This window comes from Euprymna scolopes, chromosome 43, assembly GCF_053919585.1.
Source record: "Euprymna scolopes isolate OS-2025 chromosome 43, ASM5391958v1, whole genome shotgun sequence".
Taxonomy (NCBI): Eukaryota; Metazoa; Mollusca; class Cephalopoda; order Sepiida; family Sepiolidae; genus Euprymna; species Euprymna scolopes.
In genome coordinates, this window is record NC_136524.1 from 13,067,957 (window position 1) to 13,090,510 (window position 22,554).

The following is a 22,554-nucleotide window of genomic DNA, read 5'->3' on the forward strand; positions in this document are numbered from 1 at the left end:
ATAAAATATATTTTGATGTGATGGATGACAGTTAAAATTATTTTTTTATGTAGAAGTTCCACAATACAACAAAACGTTAGTGAGCCACATAACAATTTCATCATCATGCTTTATATCATCCAGAAATTTAGGATTTTGAAACCCATATCTTCAGATTTTATTGCAACTTTTATCACAGATAGACATCATAAAAACTAAAAAATCCTGAATGCTTGAGTATGTAACAAACAAAAGCATTTGATATTATGTAATCTACATGAACTGTATGCTGCTTTTAAATAGAAATATCCCAATGTCAAGGTGGGGGTTTCCCAAAATTTCTGAGTTACATCCGAAGTGGTGTGTTTTAGTTGGGTTTACAGGTAATCATTCTGTTTGTGTGCATAGCATACATCAGAATGCAAAACTACTTGTAGACACCATTGACTGGGATGTCACTAATAAAGATTTCTTGTTGAAAGAATCTAACTAGTTTTGACTAGTTAGATTCTTTCAACAAGAAATGATGCATGATGCACTGCTTTTAAGGAATTCTTGGGTGAAGAGCTGATTGATACATTTGTGTACATACATAAACAAGATCTGAAGATTTGGTGCAGAGTGGATCATGGAAAATGATGATACATGGTTTATTACAAACAAGAAAGTTTTTTATGCTGTCTTCCCAACAACATATATAAAAATGATGAGGATTGATGAGGAGTATAAAAACAATCTTTGCATTTCAGTGGATTAAAGAAAATAAATTTGTAGATAATGTTGTTGTGCACTGGTTTTGTTGTGAAGTCCACTTTTAGTGTAGATATCTGATCACTTGGGAATGATTTAGCTTTTATTTTGTAAAACTTATTTTGATAGGAAACTTATGTAAAATTAGATGAACGGTTTCCCCAACTTCATCTCATATACTTCTGAATGCTGTGAAAAAAAACTAATTTCGAAAATGTACTGGGAGTAAAAGAAATGTTTACTATTTTTCATCCATAGGTACTTCAGTGTCCACATGAATGTCCAAAAGAAAAAAGAAAAAAAATGGTATATCAACCACAACATTTTTTTTTACCTACGTTGGTAAACATGAGTAAAAATTCCAAAATTCGATAAAATTATAGCGAAGACTTAATTTCTGATTAAATCTGATCTGTTTTTGATTCTTTGGGTCGAAAAATCTACCCGAGTGAATTTTTAGGGTCATAACATGCTCCAAACTGAAAATATGTAAGAAAATGTAATTAAGTAAATACCACCTGGGTGACATCTTGCCAAATTTATGCACATGTAGAAAACATTCAAAATCAGAAAAAAAAATAGATGTTCAAATTTCCAGGATTTCTTAATTTTTATGATTTCCATCTGTGATTTAAGTTACAAAATCTGTGGATAGAGGTTTCAAACCCTGGATGATTTGACATAGAATTACTCATATCCATGTATACATATAAATAAAATATATAAATATGCTTGTTCAATTATATTTACCTTTTATAATCCTTTTATTTATGAAGCTCAATGTATGTTAAATATAACTAGATATTCAAATAAATGTAGGTATGATACTAATAAAGGCAACATTTTCAACACCCATAACAAATAAAAATAGTCAAAACTTGTAAAATAAAAGTGATTCAACATAATTTTTGCTGTATTCTTAACATTAGATCTTTTTTTTTTTTTTTTTACTCTTCATATAATCAGTGAATTAAAAAAAATTCTCCCAAATGGGAAAAATGAACCCCAATGTTATGTATTTTGATGTGAACAATGAAAACATGATTTTTAAAATTCTCTTAAAAACAAAATAATTGATCAATTTCACTGAATATTTTACAAACTTATTTTTTAAAAATCTGAACTATATATAAACTGAAATAAAATAATATTGATAAAAAAATTATTATAATTTACCCTCCTTCCCAAACATGATCCTATCAGAAGTTTTTTTGAGGGGAATCCTATACTAGCTTTTTTTTTTACATTTTACAAATGTAATGGAATGATGAAAAAAAAAAAAAATGACTTTAATTTTGGGTTCCAATCATTGCTGATTTATATAATTTTTCTCAATTTTTCAGAAAAAAGTTTGAAAATATATTAAAATTATTTAAGTTTCATGGAAAATTTTTTTTTATCATTATTTACATTTGACAGTTTTTATTTGTCGAATTTCAAAAGATTTCCAGAAATAAGTTCTTACTTTTTTTTTAATGATTGAATTTTTCAAGGTTCATAAAAAAAAAAAAATGTGTAAGATTTTCTCTAAAAAATTATCATGAATAAACAGACTATCTTACTGTTAACAATTAAATTTTTTTTTTTTTTATTTCAATGCTATTTTTTGGAAATGATTAAATAAAAAACATTAAAATTAATGTGAATAATTTTATCTATGGTAGACTGATTTGGTAAAAATTAGCATGTTTTCTGTAAAGGTAAGCTGGGTAATTGCGGTTGTATATCTTTGGATTTTAAATTGTTCAATTTTTACACCTCAGTTGTTTTGAATCGAGATGCTAGTATGTCTACTTAGCAAAAAGGTGTGAAATGAACTGAGGCTTTTTTGGTGCAGTCAACAGACTTCAAAATGACTCAGTGATTGTAAAAAGATGTTTTCCTGATTGTCATTTGTAATAAAAAGGAAGAAAAATATCGAATAGGAAAAATAAAGAAATATTGATTCCACATGAGAGCAACATGTGACACAAGGTCGTTTTTAATATGGGGGAAAAACAGCCCCCCTAAAGGGAACACTTTGGCAGTAGGGAAAAATAAAAATTGCCTTAGTATAGACGGGCTTCCCCTACATTGACTGAGAATAAATTAACTTATATGTACAGATACTACAGACCTTCTTTCAGAGTTCACACCAAAATTAATTAAAATCGTTTTCTCTGGAGACCATACATGCTAATAAGGTAAATAAATGCGCTTTTATTTCTTTTAAATTATGTTAATTTAATTCAATTATTTCTATATACTTTTAGACTCAAGTCAAATTCCATACAAAACCTTTATTTTCAAGATTAAGAATAAGTTTTAAAGTTAGCTTACAATTTGAATCTCTGATAACAGATCTATAGGTTTAACTTTTTCATAAAAAGGAAAAAATTTTCTCTCAATCAATTCTTTCTAAATTAATGTTTTTATTATATTTGTGGAAACTGAAAGTGTTTAATTCCAATTCATTAAATATAATAAGCAAGATCCTGGATGCTTTTTTTTTGTGTTTGAACTTATTTTAAAGCACTTATTTAATTTGAAATAAAAGAAGCGTTAAGTAACCGTGACATTTATTGAGTGTGTTTTTATTAGTATTTTACTTAGTTTTCAAACAAATTTAAAGATTACATTTTTTTCAGACTACAAATTATGATAATGAAAAATATTTTATTAATTTAATCAAATGAAAATTTTTCTATAAACGAAAATAAAAATTTATTATTTGTAATTTTATGCGATTAGAAATGAATACATTTAAAAAATGGAATTTAGTTTACTTCATGTAAAACATTACATACTTCAATAATGTATTTCTTTATTAATTTGTTAATAAACAAGGAAATGTTTACACTTAGCTACTACCATAGTTAACGAAACATAACTGTTCTAAGTTTTATGTGTTTCAGATGTGACATTTATTTTATATACAAAAATTAAATGTTTATTTCCTATGTCAAGCCAAAGGTAAGACATTTGCTCTTATATTTCACTTGACTAATGATTGAACCAAAATTTTAACAAGGTATAATGGATATTTATAGTACATTTTTTTTCTCCTGTATTTTTAATGTTTAACTTGGCTGGGTTTTTTTTTTTTGGTATTTACAAAAATATTGCCACCATTGTGATTTTTTTGTCATTTTTTAAGCTTTTGTCAATTTGTGATGTTCAAATCAAATTTCATCAGTTTTATGGAGTGTAAAATAAATTGCATATAAACATTTTATATAAAGAGTAAAAATTATGGTGAATTAATTTCGTTTCACTAGGTTTTACTTGTATTTTTTTGTTATGGGTGTTGAAAGTTAGTGTCATATCTAAAATAAATGAAAAAAAGTCTGTATTCATAACTTAAAGACATTATCATTTATTTCTTTCAGCACGTTAAAATGTTCAATTCTTGAAAGCACCTGTTTCATAGCGCAAAAACAAACTTATTATTTCAATTTTTCAATATCTGCCTCATTGATTCAACACAAGAATAAGAACTCATTAACTTTTACAAAATAAGAATATAGACATGATTACATAAATCTGAAAAAAATTGTAACATTTTAACATGCTGTAAGAAATAAACAGTAAGATGACCAACACCTTGGAATTTAGAATATAGACTTTTTGTAAGTTATTTATATATGCATGTTTATATATATATATATACTTGTTTATTGTTATATAAACATGCTCACATCCCGCTGCTACAAATAGCCACTTGTTTCAATCAAACAACAGATATCATCAGGCAGCGTGAATAGTCAAGTCACTGCCTGATGATATCTGTTGTTTGATTGAAACAAGTGGCTATTTGTAGCAGCGGGATGTGAGCATGTTTATATAACAATAAACAAGTATTATCAGCTCTTTTTATTGAGCACTATCTAACAACCTCGTTGAATTCATTAGTCCATTACTTTTGAATATAAAAAAACCCGAGTATATATATATATATATATATATATATATATATATATATATATATATACACACACACACAGAGAAAAATATACCTATATTATACATATATGTGATGATTGCTACTTCTTGACAGAAGTTTGCCATCCCTTAAGTTAAGCATTGTTTGTTTGTGTACATGTAGGTGACTTTTTAATCCATCTTTAGTCCTACATAAAAGTGACATAAATCTTTCTTTCTTGTAAAGGTGATCCCATGACAATATTGTGAATCCTCGAATGCTGTGTCAGACCACTTTAAGATTTGCAGATTAAACCACAAATATGACAGCATTGCCGGATGTGCTGGAAAAACATCATAAGACTGCCGTTCCTACCTTTAATTGTGTGATTTCAGATGATGTAAAAACCAATTTTTGATAAATGCTATCTGCCATACACAGTGCACTTCAGTTCCTGTCATAATTTCTCTGATGTTATATTTTTGTTCTGCTTTTTTAAAATATGTTTTAAGACAGCAAGATCTACATGCTGCTCTTCAAAAATCTTACAATTTTCTTTGATGATTTTTCTCCACAGTAATTGATCTTTCGCTTGGGCTTCCCAGTTATGTACATCCATATCAAGTATTTTCAAATTGTATTTCAGAGAATCCTTACACCTTTTTCTTGGTTTATGTTGTGGTCTTTTACCCCTATCTATCTCACAATAAAACAGTTGTTTTGGAAGTCTCCATCCTAACCAAGTGTCCAGTCGAGCATATCTGATTTTGAATGATATTCATTTCTATACTAGTACTATTTGATCAAGAACTACAGTGTCAGGCATTAGATTAATATTAAGTATCCTTCAAATACAACTTTGGTGAAACCTTTCCAATAACTTCAGATGCCTTTTATATGTTGTCCAAGTCTCTGACCCATATAGCTATGTAGTGATAACGCATGCTTCGTAAACACTTAGCTTTGTTTTTGATGCGATTCCCCGATCTGACCACACAGGTTTTTCCAGTTTGCCAAAAGCATTAATGGCTTTGGCTATTCTGTAATTTATCTCAGCATTAAGCATACTCAGATATAGAACATACCAAGGTATACAAAATTGTCCATACTTCTTACCATCAACCAAGATGTTTGGTTCAACATATGGCATTCCTATAAGAGGGGAATACATCACATGTTTTCTTGAGGCTGATGTTAAGTTCAAACACATTACAAACCTCTGATAACGTGTCCATAATTATTTGTGTGTCTGATTTTGAATGTGAAACAAGGTCTGCATCATCTGCATAAAAAAGTTCAAGAACAAGATTCTGAAAAGTTTTCGATTTTGTGTTGAGGCATCAAAGTTTACCTGATGTGCAAAACCAAAACTTCGCCCCAATATCGTAATTGTCAAAATAAAATATAGTATGGAAAATAATGTAGAAACAGAGATATCACCTTGTTTCCCACCATTTTCAACTGGTAATGATCAGACAGAGATCAATTAAAGTTCACTCGGGCTTTCATATTATGATGTAACTGATGAAGCAACTCCACAAAACTAGTAGGACAGCATAGTTTCATGAGAATCTTCCAAAGTGCATCGTGATTGATGGTTCAAAAACTTTTGTCAGGTTGACAAAAATTTGATACAAAGGCACTAACTACTCCATACATTTTCCATTAGCTGTCGTGTAGAGAATATCATGCCCATTGTGCCGTGGCCAGATCTAAAACCACATTGATTCTCTGAGATGATAGAGGGATAAATCTATTTCAGCAAACGATTTAACATCTTTGCTAAAACCTTTTCCACTGCTTCGGCATGAATCACACTAACTGTGCATGACTATTGCTTTGAGCATAATAGGCCGATGAGGTATGTTTCTGTATACCCCAGTTCTTTAAAAAGTAGTCACACTCCTTGGCCCCAAACAGTGGTCCACCATCGGAAAAAATTTCTTCAGGTGCACTGTAAGTACAGAACTAAGTTCTCAAGATATCGCATACCATTTTGGCCCTTCCTAATATCAATAGGGCCACTTCAACCCATTCAGTATATCAATCTGCATACACCATTAAAGTTTCTACATTGTATATCGACAAAATGGACCACCACTTGTTGGAATGGAAATTCTGGGTCTGCTGGGAACGGTAAGGGTTCCCTAGGCCGAAATTGTGCAATTGTGTTGCAAGTGTGGCACTGGGATCTGGTTTGGCTGATGTTAGCATCTAAACCTGGCCAGACAATTGTTGTGTTGCATTCGCTAGTACACCATTCATTAGCATTGATATGTGAAGTGAACGGATTCTAATACCTTTGCACAAAGTTGTCGAGGTATCAGAACTTTGTTGCCTTTGACGATGACTCCTTCCAGGTAGTATAACTCTTCACACATAGGCCAGAAGACTCGAGCAATGGGCGAGATATCATTGCATGACTGAGGGAAGCCATTTTGAATTAGACCTCTCAAGCTCCCGCATTCTTCATCTGTGGCTACCACAGCCACAATCCTTTCCCATGTGATAGCTTTCAATTTAGGGTCATTCTTGTACATCGATGTGAAAGCAGCTTTAATTGCAGTGTCAATTGTTTGGTCCTGGTCTGTTGGTGGGGTACATGCTGTGTATCAAGATGCACAATCAGGAGCTAAATTGAGCTTTCCAGGGTGATGTTTTATCTGGAATTTGTACATCAGTGTCTTTTCCTTAAAATTTAACAAGTGAGGGTTTTTGATAAATGATCCACTGTTATCAGCAAGTCTGAGCATCCAAGTATGAACACCTGGCACGATTTTTGCCCATAGACCAGGGCTAAAGCTTCTTTTTCCACCAGTGCATATCATGACTCCGCATTATTTGTAAAACGCGATCCACTCAAAATGAGCTTTCAATGACTGTCCCTACAACTGATGTTCAATTCACCCTCACATCTGCAGTGTCTCTGAAATAGGAAATACAATATCCCTGTCTTACTATGATCTGTTGCAAGTCCTGCTACACTGTTCATTTCGAATGTTTCTCAATCCTTTCTCAATCCTTTTCACTATCACTCTCTTTGATTCTTGAACTATGTGCTCCAGTGTTTTATCCCAATAGAACTTTCTGTTCTTTGTCCTTAATAACTTTCGGAAATAGAGCCATAACTTCTGCTTGTGAGACAGCTGGAGATTGTGGTAGACTATGGTATTCATTGCATGTGTCTAGTACCATTTTTCTAGTGTGTTCTGGTATTGCCAAGACCTGATTGAATGGGGATGAGGTGTGATGCATTTCCTTTATAGTAGCATCATTCAACTTTTGTAAATTTACCATCCGCCTTGGGGACCCATCTTTTTTTAGCATGACCACCATTCTTGAACACCAAGTAGTCGGCGTGCCTACTGACACTGGTTCTATTATCTCCAGTGTGACGTCTCTGTCTAGATTCAACTTTTTTTCTTCCAGGTATCGGCATGTGGACTGCTGTTGGTATCACGTCTGGGAGGAATTTTATTTTACCCCTATTGTCTGAAGTGGTTGATGTGGACATGTGTTGAATGCACTCGAGTTGAAGTGTTCTTTTAGCCATTGTTCCAATTCTGTAGGTTGGTTTCTGTTAGTTTGAATAGAATTGTCTCTGGTTTCTTCAAAACCAGTGCCTTGCGCAGGTATCTGCAAGGGGTTGGTTCCTTTGTTCTCGCAAAGCTGTTCTGTGACAACAATGTTGGGAAATTGAAAGGCAAAAGGTCCGGATCCTTTAATACCATTTGTGACAAGTAGAAATTGGATGTATTGTCTGATATGTGGTGCTTCTTTCGACCCCCACTCTTATGAGCAAAAACAGGACTCCCTTGATGTGTAACCGGTTATTGGTTATGTCTCTTATCTGGTAGGTGGGTGATTGGTATCAAGTACTCATTCAGATACCCAAGGAATCTTTGAATCTCCAGCCTGACCAATGATGGAATGGGGGAGTACATTTACAGGTTTCTTTGGCACCCATCCAAAGGTCGCATGACTCTTGGGCATCATAGTTATCTCTACTATAATTGAAGGGGGTAATTGTGGGGTACACACCTGAAATTGCTTGCCATCCCACTCAAGGTGAGGCATGTTCATCGGCTGTCTCTTATCGTGTCTGATAGCAGAAAATTTATCCGATATACCATTTGTAAACATAAACAACTCCCCACTTCTCGACACCTTGTTTGTAGCTTCCGTTCTGGACTTCTTAAATTTATGACATACTTTTTTCAGATGCCTCCCCGCAAAAGTAGCATGTGAGTCTAACTGCTGGACAATCTTTCGGTAACTGTATCAGCTGCAGGTTTTCTTGAGTGTCCGTCTCACAAAAGTTCTAACTAGGCGAAAGATACTTTTAGACACAGAGATCAGGCCACCACTAGCCGCCAGATACTGGACAGACACATCATGGATTTGGAAATAAAAATGTAACCTATTTCATTTATATTTATCCATGCTGATGTTGATGATACAAAAATTGCATAACACGAAAATAATTTTAAAAAGTTAAAAATTCTCAAAGCATCCTATGTCAGAACGACCACCCTACTATTAATAACATCACATTTGAGAAGAGCAATAACATTAAAATGTCTGTCGTAGTGCGTAAACGACTAATATTGACCCATGGACTTGTTGATTTTAATACTCAGATTTTTAATCAACTTAGATTTTAACTGTCGTGTATTTGACTTTTTTTAATCTCCCATCACTCAATACAATTTATTGTGCATTTTTCTTCTCACTTTCCTACTTTACATTTTTGCTCCTATTCACTTTCACTTCATCGACTCCATGAATTCCACCTGAAAATGATTCACAGTCGAATCGAAAGCACTCCTGATAACTATGGAACTTTTCATCAATATTTTCGATTTTCATATAAAAAGGAAAAATCAAAAAAATCAAATAAGAATCATAAAGCAAAGTATCTCCTTTGTATTTAATAATGCCTGCTTATATACATCCATACACACATAATTACACACACACACACATATATATATATATATATGTATGCACGTGTGTATTTTATTTATCCAATAAAGTATCTCATTTGATATGTAACAATTCTGTATTTGTGAAACTGAACCGTTTCTGTTAATATGGGGGCAATGAAGGAAAAACAAAAATAATTGCCCACAATTGCTTGAAAAGGGGATATTTATCTTAAAATATTGTTTAAAATATAATAAAGATTTACTATCAGGTTACTCGGTTTTATTTTCAAAATATGACTTGGTATGACTTCCATATGTGTGTGTGTGTGTGTGTGTGTGTGTGTGTGTGTGCACATAATGATATTTTTAATTATCTTTATTCATACTTCCAGAACCTATGAATAACTGCAGAATCAAAAGTACAGGTTAAAAATTTTAAATAATAACATATAGGCTGAATTTTTTTTTTTTTTTTTTACAAAGGACAAATATTATCCTCTGAATGATGAAAAAAGATATTTTTCTTTTAATAAAAAAAAAAACATTTAAAAAATTACGAAGAGAAGCAGAGAGAGGGGGGGTTTAAAAGAATGTATTAAAGAAATGGAAAAGCTTAAAAGAACATGTCCATGTATTGGTAATTTGTTCTAAGATAAAGCATCATTGATTTGCTTATATATAATGCGTTGTTGGAATGTCTCCCATTTTCTGTACTCATACTCACCCCATCCCCTGAGCAATACATAGTGATACTCACTTCATCACCATCGCCACTTTTCTCATAGGAGACACTATCCATAGAGTCTCGACGATTGCGATCTTTGCTGTTAGAACGTTTCCTGTCTTTTGGGGATTGGCCCTTAGAATATTCACTGCCTAGAGCATCAGAAATTTTGGTCTGCCTGACTACTTCCAGAGCCTAACAGGAAACCAAAGAAATACCAAGATAAAAAAAACAAAAATTTTTTTAGCGGAAGCCCAGCAGAACTGAGACAACTTACAGCCAAACTAAAGTGCAAATAAAATAGCATCCTGTATGGATAAAAAAGATATAAACAATTTTTAAGTGTGAGAGTATTTGAAAAAAAATGTAGATAATTAAAGAAGTGTCAGGGTAAAGGTGCATCACAAAAAAGCTTAATCCTCAGCACCAAAATCTTGTGATTTCAAGAATTGTTCGTTCAATTTATAATGCTAAAATTAAAATATAAGACCACCATCACCCCATATTTTAGCATCTTATTCTTCCATCAGTAATGAAATCTTATCCATATACTCCCTCTGGTCAGAAACAGTAAGTGTACAATAGAAAAAGATTCAAAGTTTTACTGGCCCATTCTGTGTGTGATAAAAACGAATCCAAAATGTGCTGAAACTAAAACATTCACTGTTTTTGTTAAAAAAATTCATTAATGAATAAAAAGCAAAACTATCCTATTGGAAAATATTTACATACCCCCCCCCCCAATTTTTCTAAACTACTCACTATGATAAAAAAGGCTGATAGCCATTAGTCGCGTGCTCTCGTGTAATGAATGAATGCGTGAATATAGGATTGACATGAAATTCTTAAAGATAAACTAAAATGACCAAAAAATTGGCTGAAATTACTTAAATAAATAAAAAGTAAATGACTTAGAATGACTTCAATGAACTTAAGAATGACTTGAATGCTTAAAAAATAACTGGAATCCTTCAAAAACAACTTGAATGATCTGGAAAATGACTTGAATGGCTTTGAGACTGACTGGTTGTAAAGTGGGTGATCATTTTACATTAAATTAATACAGGAAAGTGATCTCCCACTTTATATCACAAAGTTACAAACATAAGTACAGCATGTAGTAAGAACAGATACTACACTTTGATCTTGAAGGCGAATAAAAGCTTAAAAAGCTAAGAACAGCATCTATTAACAACAGACCTTTGATCTTAACCAAAAAGGCCAAGCACAAAAGTGTTATGGACAGACCGACCGACCGAGAGATCGATGGACCGACGGAGTGACTTATAGAGTTGCTTGCACGCAACTAAAAATAAACATGGAAAATGAAGCAAAAAAATTTTTTTTTTAAATAAAAATGCATAGCAAACACAAATTGAACTTAGAACAAACGGCAAGCACTGTAGAAATGATTTGATTCCAACTTCTATTTTGAAGTCAGGAGAATAATACATAAGCTACCTTGCATCCAAATCTTTTGCTATTTATTTGTTATTTTATATCTTTATTTTCAATAAGTGTACATTATGCAATATAATATTTTTAATAGTGTTAAATGTGTACATTTGATTCACTCTCTATATCTAATGAGTAGCAATTATTTCCAACCAAAGGGAGTAGTATTTAAAGGGAAATCTGTATGCATCAAGAATACTCCTAAACTAATATTAGGTGGTACAAATGCAGCAAAACCATGTGCCAGGAACACTTTAACAAACCTGTATTTTTAATTATATCATCTAATCAATGATAGATTAGAATCTATCAAATTAAAAACATTAAAAAAATTGATTAGCCTCTAGAAAATGTACTAAGAAGAAAAAACTCAATCATTGATATAACTAAATCAGTTATATGAATGCTGAGGTAAACCTGAGGTTAGTGTAAGAAATAAGTTTAAAAAATGATTGAAGCAAGAGAAAAGAAAGACATAAGATTTGAGGTAGTGATTTGATGTGTGATAAATAATCATCACATGAGAACATGATTGTATATCTGAATATTTCAATACATATGAATTTCAAGAAATGCTTCTAATTAATAAAATATATTACATTCATATAAACACAAATATCTTAAAAATTAATCCAAAAAAATATCAATGGAAGTCATGCATAAATTATTTGAATTCAAAAACTTGCATTTAATTTTATCTAAAACTATAACATGTACCTGATTTATAGACCAAGCATTCATGAAATGTAACACAAAATTAAGAATATATAAAGAAACATTTAGCAGAAAAAAAGGAAATCAATATAAAAAGGAAATTAAATTCAGAAAATAAAATACAAGTATTAACACAAATCCATAATACATGCATTTTTTTTTTTCAAAAACTCCAACAATAAGATGAGGAAAGATCAAAAGAAATAAGATTTTCATAATTTTTTTTAATCCACATAAAAAGTGCAACTGTAAAATGTGAAAAGTTGTTAAGAATTTTACTATAAATGTAAAAAAGAAAACTTCTAACAAACAAATAGCTAACAAACAACTGAAATAAAAATACATCAAATTTAGAGCTTGTTACAGGTACATGAATGAAATGAAACCCCTGTATGTATTACGAACAAAAAAGTTTTAGGAAAATATTGCTTTATAGTGAAATTTTACATCATTTAAGAAAAGGTGCATAAGATTTAAGTTCCGAATATGGGGAAAAGATACATTCAAAGATTTGTGCATTATATATATATATATATATATATATATATGATACATGCATCATACAAAAACTCAAGATTGCACTGATAAACTAAATTCATAGTAATTTCAATAAAATATTTTCTCTATCACTGTAGCAAAATTAAAATTTAAGATTACTTAAAAAATGTAGATTTAAAAATATTGCATGCAGAAGAGCAAATGAAGGTGTATTTTTTAATTGACAAAAAATATTGCAACTAAAAATCTTTTGCAAAAGTAATTCAAATATTTTACTAAAAAGTTAAATGCATAAAATAAAATCTTAATCTAAAAATGGCACTTCAGAATGAGAGCATAAACATGTGCAAATTTTGTCAAACATTGATTTTTTACTGAAAGAAAAATAAATAAAAATTATCTATATATTAATATGATAGCGTGTGTGTGTTATTTTGTGTGTCACACTTACATCTTCTTTCTTCTGATTGACTGTTGCTTAATTGTTGACCTTCCTTAATAATAATTAAATAATGTAATAAATAATTTTACCAACAATTTTTCATAAGTTTTGGTTTCGGTTATAGCTGATGGCACTGAAGTCATCTATTTTTTTATAAATAATTTTGCCAGGAATTCTTCATTTTGATTTCGATTACAGCTGAAGGAACTCAAGTATACATATATATATACATACATATTTTTTTTCTTCGTAAGTTTTGGTTTTGACTCTAGCTGATGCACCAAAGTCATATGGAGATTATATATATATATATATATATATATATATATATATATATATATATAAAGGTTATGAGGGTTTTTTGAAGCATGAAAAACGATGTTACTTTTTGTATTTAATATTTTTATTGTTATTTTTTATATTTCAAGCGGACCTCCGCTCTTGGTCACAAAAAAGTATCAAAATGTGACCAAGAGCGGAGGCCTGCTTGAAATATAAAAAACAATAAAAATATTAAATACAAAAAGTAACATCGTTTTTCATGCTTCAAAAAACCCTCATAACATTTAAATCACTATCCTAGAAGCATTCGTGGACTTTTAACATTATATATATATTTTTTTTTTTAATCACTTTATAATATATAAGAATCGATAGTAAATTGACTCTATAATAAATGAGAACAATAAGAAATTTGCATTAATTAAAATATCATATATTAATTATTTTTTTAGTAGAAATATTATGGCTTTAACAACTGCAGTAGTTTTTTTTTTGTTTTTTTTTTCAGATTTATATCTCCTTGAGGCATATTTAGTGTCTAATAATATTGCAGACTTTGAGGTAAAGTACACCTGGTTTGAGTCACAATAAAACTTTATGACAGCATATTCCAGCTGTTTACGTAAATGTGAATTAAATAAATCATAAAATTCATCTATGCTAATGCCAAAATGTATAACTTGTTTCATTTTTTTTCTTAAAATTTAACATATGGTAACTTTTTTCTTTCTTGCTTTAAAAATTATTTTATGATTTTTTCCTGTTTGATGGCATCTTCCGTTTGCGTAAACATCTGAAAAGTGCAGATGAAAAGTCGGCTTTATTAAAAGTCACTAACTATGCTAGTTCTGACTTTCGTTATCAACACTTTTACTACTTCCTTCCAGTAAAACACGTAAATGTCTATGACTTTTCTTGAAAGTTTCATGCTCTCACTCATAAAGAGTATCAAGCCAAATAAACTCTAGATAAGAGGAAAAGATAAAGCAAGCATTTATATGAAAAGAACAAAAAGATTTTTAAATACATGAAGTATATCTACTTACACTTTTTCTTGATCTAAGAGCACACTCCTCTAGTGTTTCTGCAGCTTCATATTTTCCTTGTCTCCGATAGAGTGCCCCTAAATTTTTCAGGGTTGTAGTCACAGTTGGGCTAAAAAAAAAATTATATTGAGAGAGTCAGTAAAAAAATTATAGACAAAAAAATTTTTTTTTAAAAGAAAGCAAATAAAAAAACACTTCTAACACCAAATACAAAACTCACACAAAACATACACTAAAACAAAACCCACACAAAACATATGCAAAAACAAAACCCGCACAAAACATACGCAAAAACAATACCCGCACAAAACATTCACTAAAATCAAACCCGCACAAAACATTCACTAAAATCAAACCCGCACAAAACATTCACTAAAATCAAACCCGCACAAAACATTCACTAAAATCAAACCCGCACAAAACATTCACTAAAACAAAACCCGCACAAAACATTCACTAAAACAAAACCCGCACAAAACATTCACTAAAACAAAACCCGCACAAAACATTCACTAAAACAAAACCCGCACAAAACATTCACTAAAACAAAACCCGCACAAAACATTCACTAAAACAAAACCCGCACAAACCATATGCAAAAACAAAACCCGCACAAAACATACGCAAAAACAAAACCCGCACAAAACATACGCAAAAACAAAACCCGCACAAAACATTCACTAAAACAAAACCCGCACAAAACATATGCAAAAACAAAACCCGCACAAAACATACGCAAAAACAAAACCTGCACAAAACATTCACAAAAACAAAACCCGCACAAAACATACGCAAAAACAAAACCCGCACAAAACATACACAAAAACAAAACCCTGCACAAAACATTCACAAAAACAAAACCCGCACAAAACATACACAAAAACAAAACCCACACAAAACATACACAAAAACAAAACCCACACAAAACATTCACTAAAACAAAACCCGCACAAAACATACACAAAAACAAAACCCGCACAAAACATATACAAAAACAAAACCCGCACAAAACATACCCAGACCAAGACCCACACAAAACATACACAAAAACAAGACCCACACAAAAACAAAACCCACAAAAAACAACACGTACACATAATAAAACCCACACTTAATTCAACAACAAACATGTATAATTGTAGCATATCTTGCTGAATACAATAGATATTTTATATCTACTAGATTTGTTGATTAACACTTAAAAAATATATAAAGATGTTCACAGGTAAGATAAAGGAAAACAATCTCAAAAGCAATTTTATCTAGAACTATGATTTATGAGAGTTTTATAGCATTTTCAAAAGGATTGTCTCCAAATTAAGTGGATACAATACATCTATCCAATTTTTGCTAAAATATATTTGAAAGAATGAATGTTACTTAATACAAAATATAATCTGAAGATGATTAGTTCCAATATGTAAAATAATAATTAAGTTTGTAAAAGTCTACAAACTTGCACATGAATTAACTCATGTATTTTGTTTTTGTCCGCACTCCAATAAAACAATCTAGACTAATTCATAACATGAAAATGTCATTTAGTGTCGCTGGTTGTGTTGGTGGGCATAAATAATGGTTTTGTTTAAAGACAAAATTTGCTTTAAACAGCTATGTTAACAATTTTCAGTTCCAAATAGAATAAGAGGAAAATTTATGAATACTTATCATGGACAAAAATTATGGAAAATAAGTAGAATTTTAATACATAACATAAGATAAAAACAACATGCTTGTTGTTTGAATTTGTAGATTTCAAACAGTAAATTAATTTTACTTATTAAAATTCTACTTTTGTGTACACTAGTATTTTTCTGTGATAAACATAAGTTTTTCCATACCACTAATAAAAATGAGTAGCAAATAATTTTTCTTGACGTTTCTGAATTTTGGAGACGAGAATTGGTTTTTCATATTATTTAGATTCATCAGACTACTGTTCTCATCCTGAGTATGATTTTCACAACGTTTCATGTAACCCCTGACCTTCTTCAGGTGTATCTTGTAGATCTTGGGAATTTGGATGGAATTTCGAATGGAACCTTTCATTTACTTTTTTTTTTTTTTTTACATAGGCATCACCACATTATCAAGGCCAAGAGGCCACTCAAGGATAAGGGTTAAAGAGTGTACAGTAGCAATTGGACAATATAGTAATCATTAGTAATGAAAATTTGGTAAATTTGATAACTTATATGGAACGGCTCATCAAGAACTTGTTTACGTTAGACTTGAACACAACCATATTGTAGTCAGCCGGAAAGCAGGAAAATGGAAGACAATTCCACAGGCCTGCAGTTCTAAGAAAGAAGCTTTGTTCATGGAATCTACATTTAGGTTTAGGCACAGATAAAGAGTGGGGGAAATTATTGATAGTGTTTACAGCTAGACGAGTGTTTCTTGTGAAAGTTTGGCGAGGGGGGACCATAGATTGAAGCTCAGTCGAACACTTTCCATGAAAATAACGATACATCAGAGACAAACTCGCAACATCTCTTCTGTGAGATAGAGGTTGCAGCGAAGAGAAAAGGACATCTCCTACGAGGCTACGAAGTCTATTTTGAACTCTATCAAGGCAGGACAAATCCTTTCTAGCAGCTCCTGCCCAGATGTGGCAACAGTATTCCATCTTTGGACGTAACTGGCTCTTATATAGATAGAGAATAGCATCAGCAGCGAGATATTTACCGGATCGATAGAAAGATCCCACCATTTTTCCAGCGGCCTTGGCTACAGATTTGATGTACGTGTTCCATTTAAGATCAGGAGTAATGGTCAAGCCAAGAAGTTTGTCAAAACTTGAGGCCTCCTGAAGACGAGAGCCATTCATTTCAATTGATGCCAAATGTGGATCAGAATGTTGATGATGTAAAGAGAGAAGCTTGGTTTTAGATGCATTAGAAGTAACCAGCCACTCCTTTCCCCATTGTACTACGTGCTCAAGATCAGAGGAGAGAGAATTGGAGAGAACTTGGTCGTTTACTGTCTTAGATGTGGTACCATAAATGGTAGTGTCGTCAGCATAAATGTCTACAAATGATGTAAGGATGTTATTTGGAAGATCATTAATGTAGATCAGGAAAAGAGTTGGGCCCAGGATGGACCCCTGAGGGACACCAGCATTAATACTGTGAGCTTCTGATTTTTGCCCCTCAACTACTACTCTTATGAACCTATCAGAAAGAAATGATTTAATAATTGAGAAGACTTTTCCAGCTATACCATAGCTAGCGATCTTATGAAGTAAACCTTTATGCCATACCCTATCAAAGGCTTTAGATATGTCAAGAGCAATTGCCCTAGAAAGATTGCCACCGTCGAGAGATTTGCTAATCCTATGCGATATAACTGTAAGGACATCTGCTGTAGATCTAGCAGAACGGAAACCATATTGAGTGTCACTAAGAAGGTTATTTTTGTTGAGATGGTTGATTACTTCTGTATTTAACACAGATTCTAGCAACTTACTCATGACGCACAGGAGACTTATTGGCCTGTACTGAGAGGGGGATGAGCGATCACCTGAATTCTTAAATACAGAGCATACTGATGAGATTTTCCAGGGAGATAGGAAACTATTCTCCTTAAGACAACGTTTAAACAGTTTTGTAAGTATGGGCGCTAGTTCAGGTTGAAGTTTTTTGAGTACTATAATTGGAATACCGTCAAGGCCAGTTGCTTTACTGGAATCAAGGTTTTTGATTAGCTTGGCAACATCACGTACAGATATACGTATATCACATAGCGTGTTTTCCTATACAGGAGGAAATATTGGGGGTTGGCGGCCTTGGTCGCAAAGGGTAGAATTAGCTGCAAAGTTCTTGACAAAGAGTTTGGCTTTGTCTGATGCTGACGAGATTACCTCAGGTCCATTGATAATAGTTGGGATGGAGCGCACGCTTCTGTTCAGGATTCTGTTTGCTATTTGCCAAAACTGGTGGGAACCAAGCCGCTGCTCAGCTACTTTGGACTTAACAGATTGAGCATACAACTCTCTTGCGTTCCTTATTACTTTCTTACAATGGTTGCTGGCAGTCCTGAAAACGGCTTTAGTTTCCATACATCTATTACGTTTGAAGCAGTGGAAAAAGTGATTTCTGTGCGCAATGGCAGCAGCACATTCTGGAGAGAACCATGGCTGGCTGTTAGGTTTTTGCTGAAACTTTTTCGAGGGTATGAAATGGTCAATACCTACAATTAACCATTCAGTCAGGTCTAATACTATAGAGGACACATCCTTTTTAAACATGGAATGCAGAGGTAGATCAGATATAAATGTACGGAAGCTATCCCAATCAGCCTTAGTGTATCGATATACTGTACGATGGAGAGGTACGTCTGGGGACTTATTACATTTCATTTTTATCTTATTTGATACAACAGAGTGGTCGGAAGATCCAAGAGGCGACAGAACAGAAACTGAACATAGTTCAGGGCAAGTTGTGAGAAAAAGGTCTAGTAGGCTAGCATACTGGCCGTCATTGTCGGGCACACGGGTGGGTTCCTGAACAATCTGAGTGAGGTCATAGGCAATGGAGAAATCATGACAGAACCTCCCCTCATCATCGGTCTTGTTTGAGTGGGTCAACCATTCGACGTTGTGAACATTGAAGTCACCACATATGTGAATGTTAGCTGAAGGATTAGCAGATAGGACTTGGTCAATTTTCTCAGATATGCTTTGAAAGATAGAAACTCCGCTGTTGTGGGGGTGATAGAGAGTAAATATAAATGCAGTAGTGTGAGCTAAAGCAACCCGGAAGCACATATAGGGTAAGTTAGGATCTTCCCTGGAGATGTCCCTCCCACATGGAAAGCTATCTTTAATATAGGCACATATTCCATGCCCATGGCGATCTTGGGGGTCAGATTTAGAAGTTAAGTTAGAGTATCCTGTAATTGCAAACTCTTCTAGGGAAATAGTCTGTCCAATGCCAGTTTCACTTCAAAATAAAAGGTCTAGTTTAGTCTCATGTAATTGAGTTTCAACCTCTGGAAGGTTAGAACGTAGACCCCTGATGTTGGAGAAGGAGACATGGTAGTAGGGGGTCTACGTTGGAATTTGGAGAACCGGGTTTAATCGTGTATTTTTTCTTGAAACTTGTCATGATGAAATTTAGGAATTTGTGGACTAGGTCGTCAGATTTACTTAGAGCAGGACAGAGAGGGGAAACTAAGAGAGAAAAAGAAACGAAGAATTTTTTTTTTTTTTATTTATGGGTGCTCTTGTTTCATCAACCAAGATTGGATAGAGGTTCTAAGTAATTCACAATTGTATTTTTTCGGTTGCCTACACTGAGGATTGAACCTTCAACCTTCAGGAGAATATCACTTTTACAATTAATTTTTCCAAGGACTCTAACCACTGCGCCATGGATCCTTGCGGACAATTCTAGTACAAATTTTAGGAGCCTTAAACCTATTTTTATTTCTAGTTATGAATATCACTATTTATTACTAGTTATTACTATATATTAATGTAAATCTATCTTTATACTTATTACTTGTATATATTATCTATTGTTTATAATTACTGGTTCCCATATCGTATTGAATTCTATACCAGGTTTACTTAGCAGTTAGTTATTCCCAGCATATGTGCTGCTTCTTTCAGTCATCTTACTACCCACCATTCCTGTCTATAATTTTTACTTTGTCCCATAATGGTAGATGGTTTCCCTTTTCCTTCCAGATATGGTCAGCTATACCTAACTTTTAAGTCTCCACATACTACGGCTTTTCGATGTTCTTCTAACTGTATTTTCAGTGGACGACACATTTCATCTTTGTATAGTTCTCCACATTTACACTGGATTTCATATACACAGTTATTAGTCATGATTTTTTCTGTAGGGGGCTTAACTTTCACAAACTGTTTCCGAGTTCGACAAAAACATTTCCGAGTTTAACAAGATACACCTGAAGAAGTTTGGAGATTACATCGATTGAAACGTGAAAATCACACTGAAGATGAGAACAGTAGTTCAATGAATCCAAATAATACCAATAATTTTTCTCTTTAGAAAGTTGGCCATATTCAAAACAAGCTGATGTAACTATTGCATTATTAAATGCAATCATTCTTTGATATTGGCAAGTAATTTTTTCCCATTTGTTCATAATAAGCAGGCAATATTAACAAAATCAATATTCTTTATTAAATATTGATTTTCTAGATAAAAACATTTTGAAAAACTTTTTAGACATAATAAACATAGAAAATGAAAATCAAAATTTTCTTGATATGTATTACCCCAGATGAATAGAATTTAAAATGAATAGAATTTTTTTTTAAATATTCAAACTTTGATCATAAACATGCAAATTTTGTTGGTTCCAGTCATTAACTAAAAGGAAGTAAATTTTTTTTGAAAGGAGCTATTTTCCGTTTTTCAAGGAATCTATACAAATGTGTGTATCCAGAGAGACGAGTAGATTGAGCAGAGAAGAAAGAGGGTATAGGGAGAAAACGGAGGGAGAAAAAAGACATTTTCATAGAAACAAGTGAAACATGCATGGTCCCCCGCGAGTGCACAGTGAACGAGGCATAAAAAATTGACAAAGTTCAGCATTTGCCCTTCCCCGCAATCTAGCCCCGAAAGTCCCCAGGGGACATCAAATCCTGGTGAAAATGAACAAATAGTGCAGTTTTAGGCCTTAAAATTTAACATTTGTAAATTTGAGTTCTGCACCATGCGAAAAAAGAAATAACTAAGTCCATCATTTGCACCCCCCATCCCAAAAGTCCAAGGCCTTGATATATTTAAATTTGAGTTCAGTATTATGCAAAACTGCTAAATAGACATTCACAGACAGGGTAAAAAAAAAGTCCCAAAAATGGAGTGTTTTTATTAGCCCTAAAAGAGCTCCTGGGACACACCAAAGAGTTATAGCGAAGTATAGACAAACAAAATTATATAGAAATCAGTTAGTTACAACTTTTCAGAAAGTTTTATAAAAATCTAAGGCATCAATTTATTTTTAATAAGTGTCAATTTTAATCCAAAAGGCACCCCTCAGGGTAGCAACTGGAATTTTCCCCGAAAATCCGTTCTGTTACTTTTTTTACTCATATCATGTTTAATGTTTGTGCAAAATTTCAAAAATTCCAAGGCGTAGTTATTGTGAAAAAAAGTGCGGACAAACAGATGAACGAACGGACAAAGGTCAATTCATTGGTTCCCCCCCCCTCCTTATGTCGGGGGACTAAATATGTTACATTTTTGCCCCAGACCCTGCTAGTTAAAAAGTAAAAGTTTACTCAAGGACAAAATATGGAGATTATTTTGCTTTTGCATTAGTTTATTGAACTTGTGAACCTGCTCTTTGCTCCTGATATCTGAGCTACAATAGAGAATATGGCAGTTAAAATAAGTTGATTCATGATAATCCCCAGAATCTTCTAACAGAAAATGTGTTAAATCAGAACATTTGACCAGAATAAAGGGGAGAAAGCTGAGATGAAATGGACGAATTTAGTAGGTTAATGTTTTTTTTGTTTTTTTTTAACTTTTGAAATCATTATTATATATTGGGTACAATATAATAACCACTAAGGAATTGCCTTTCTAATAATACAAAATCTGCATAAATTAAAACAAAGTGTATTTTATGACTAGGCAATGCTGAGCAACCTGTTAGTGTGTGTGTGTGTATATATATATATATATATATATATATATATATATATATATATATAAATAAATGTAACTCTTGGTTCATTCGCAATTAATAGTCTAAAAAACCACTGGACGGATGGCTTTCACGTTTTGGTATAATATGTTTACTATATCCATGTGTGTTTTTATATATTTCTTTTTAATTATAACATTATA

At 32.4% G+C, this 22,554-nt stretch overlaps 1 protein-coding gene across 9 annotated transcripts in view; it reads right to left on the reverse strand.

Moving 5' to 3' along the window:
• LOC145268194 (kinesin light chain) overlaps positions 1-22,554 on the reverse strand; it is a 418,880-nt gene that overhangs the window by 18,326 nt on the left and 378,000 nt on the right. For 5 of the 9 annotated variants that reach the window (XM_080123445.1, XM_080123439.1, XM_080123443.1 and 2 more), the window contains 2 exons: positions 14,720-14,828; positions 10,316-10,477 (listed from right to left, as the gene is read on the reverse strand). In XM_080123445.1, coding sequence (XP_079979571.1) covers positions 10,316-10,477; positions 14,720-14,828 — 271 coding nt within the window. Of the gene's footprint in view, positions 1-10,017; positions 10,478-14,719; positions 14,829-22,554 lie in introns of those variants that run through there. The other 4 variants (XM_080123441.1, XM_080123442.1, XM_080123438.1 and 1 more) reach the window with 1 other exon arrangement.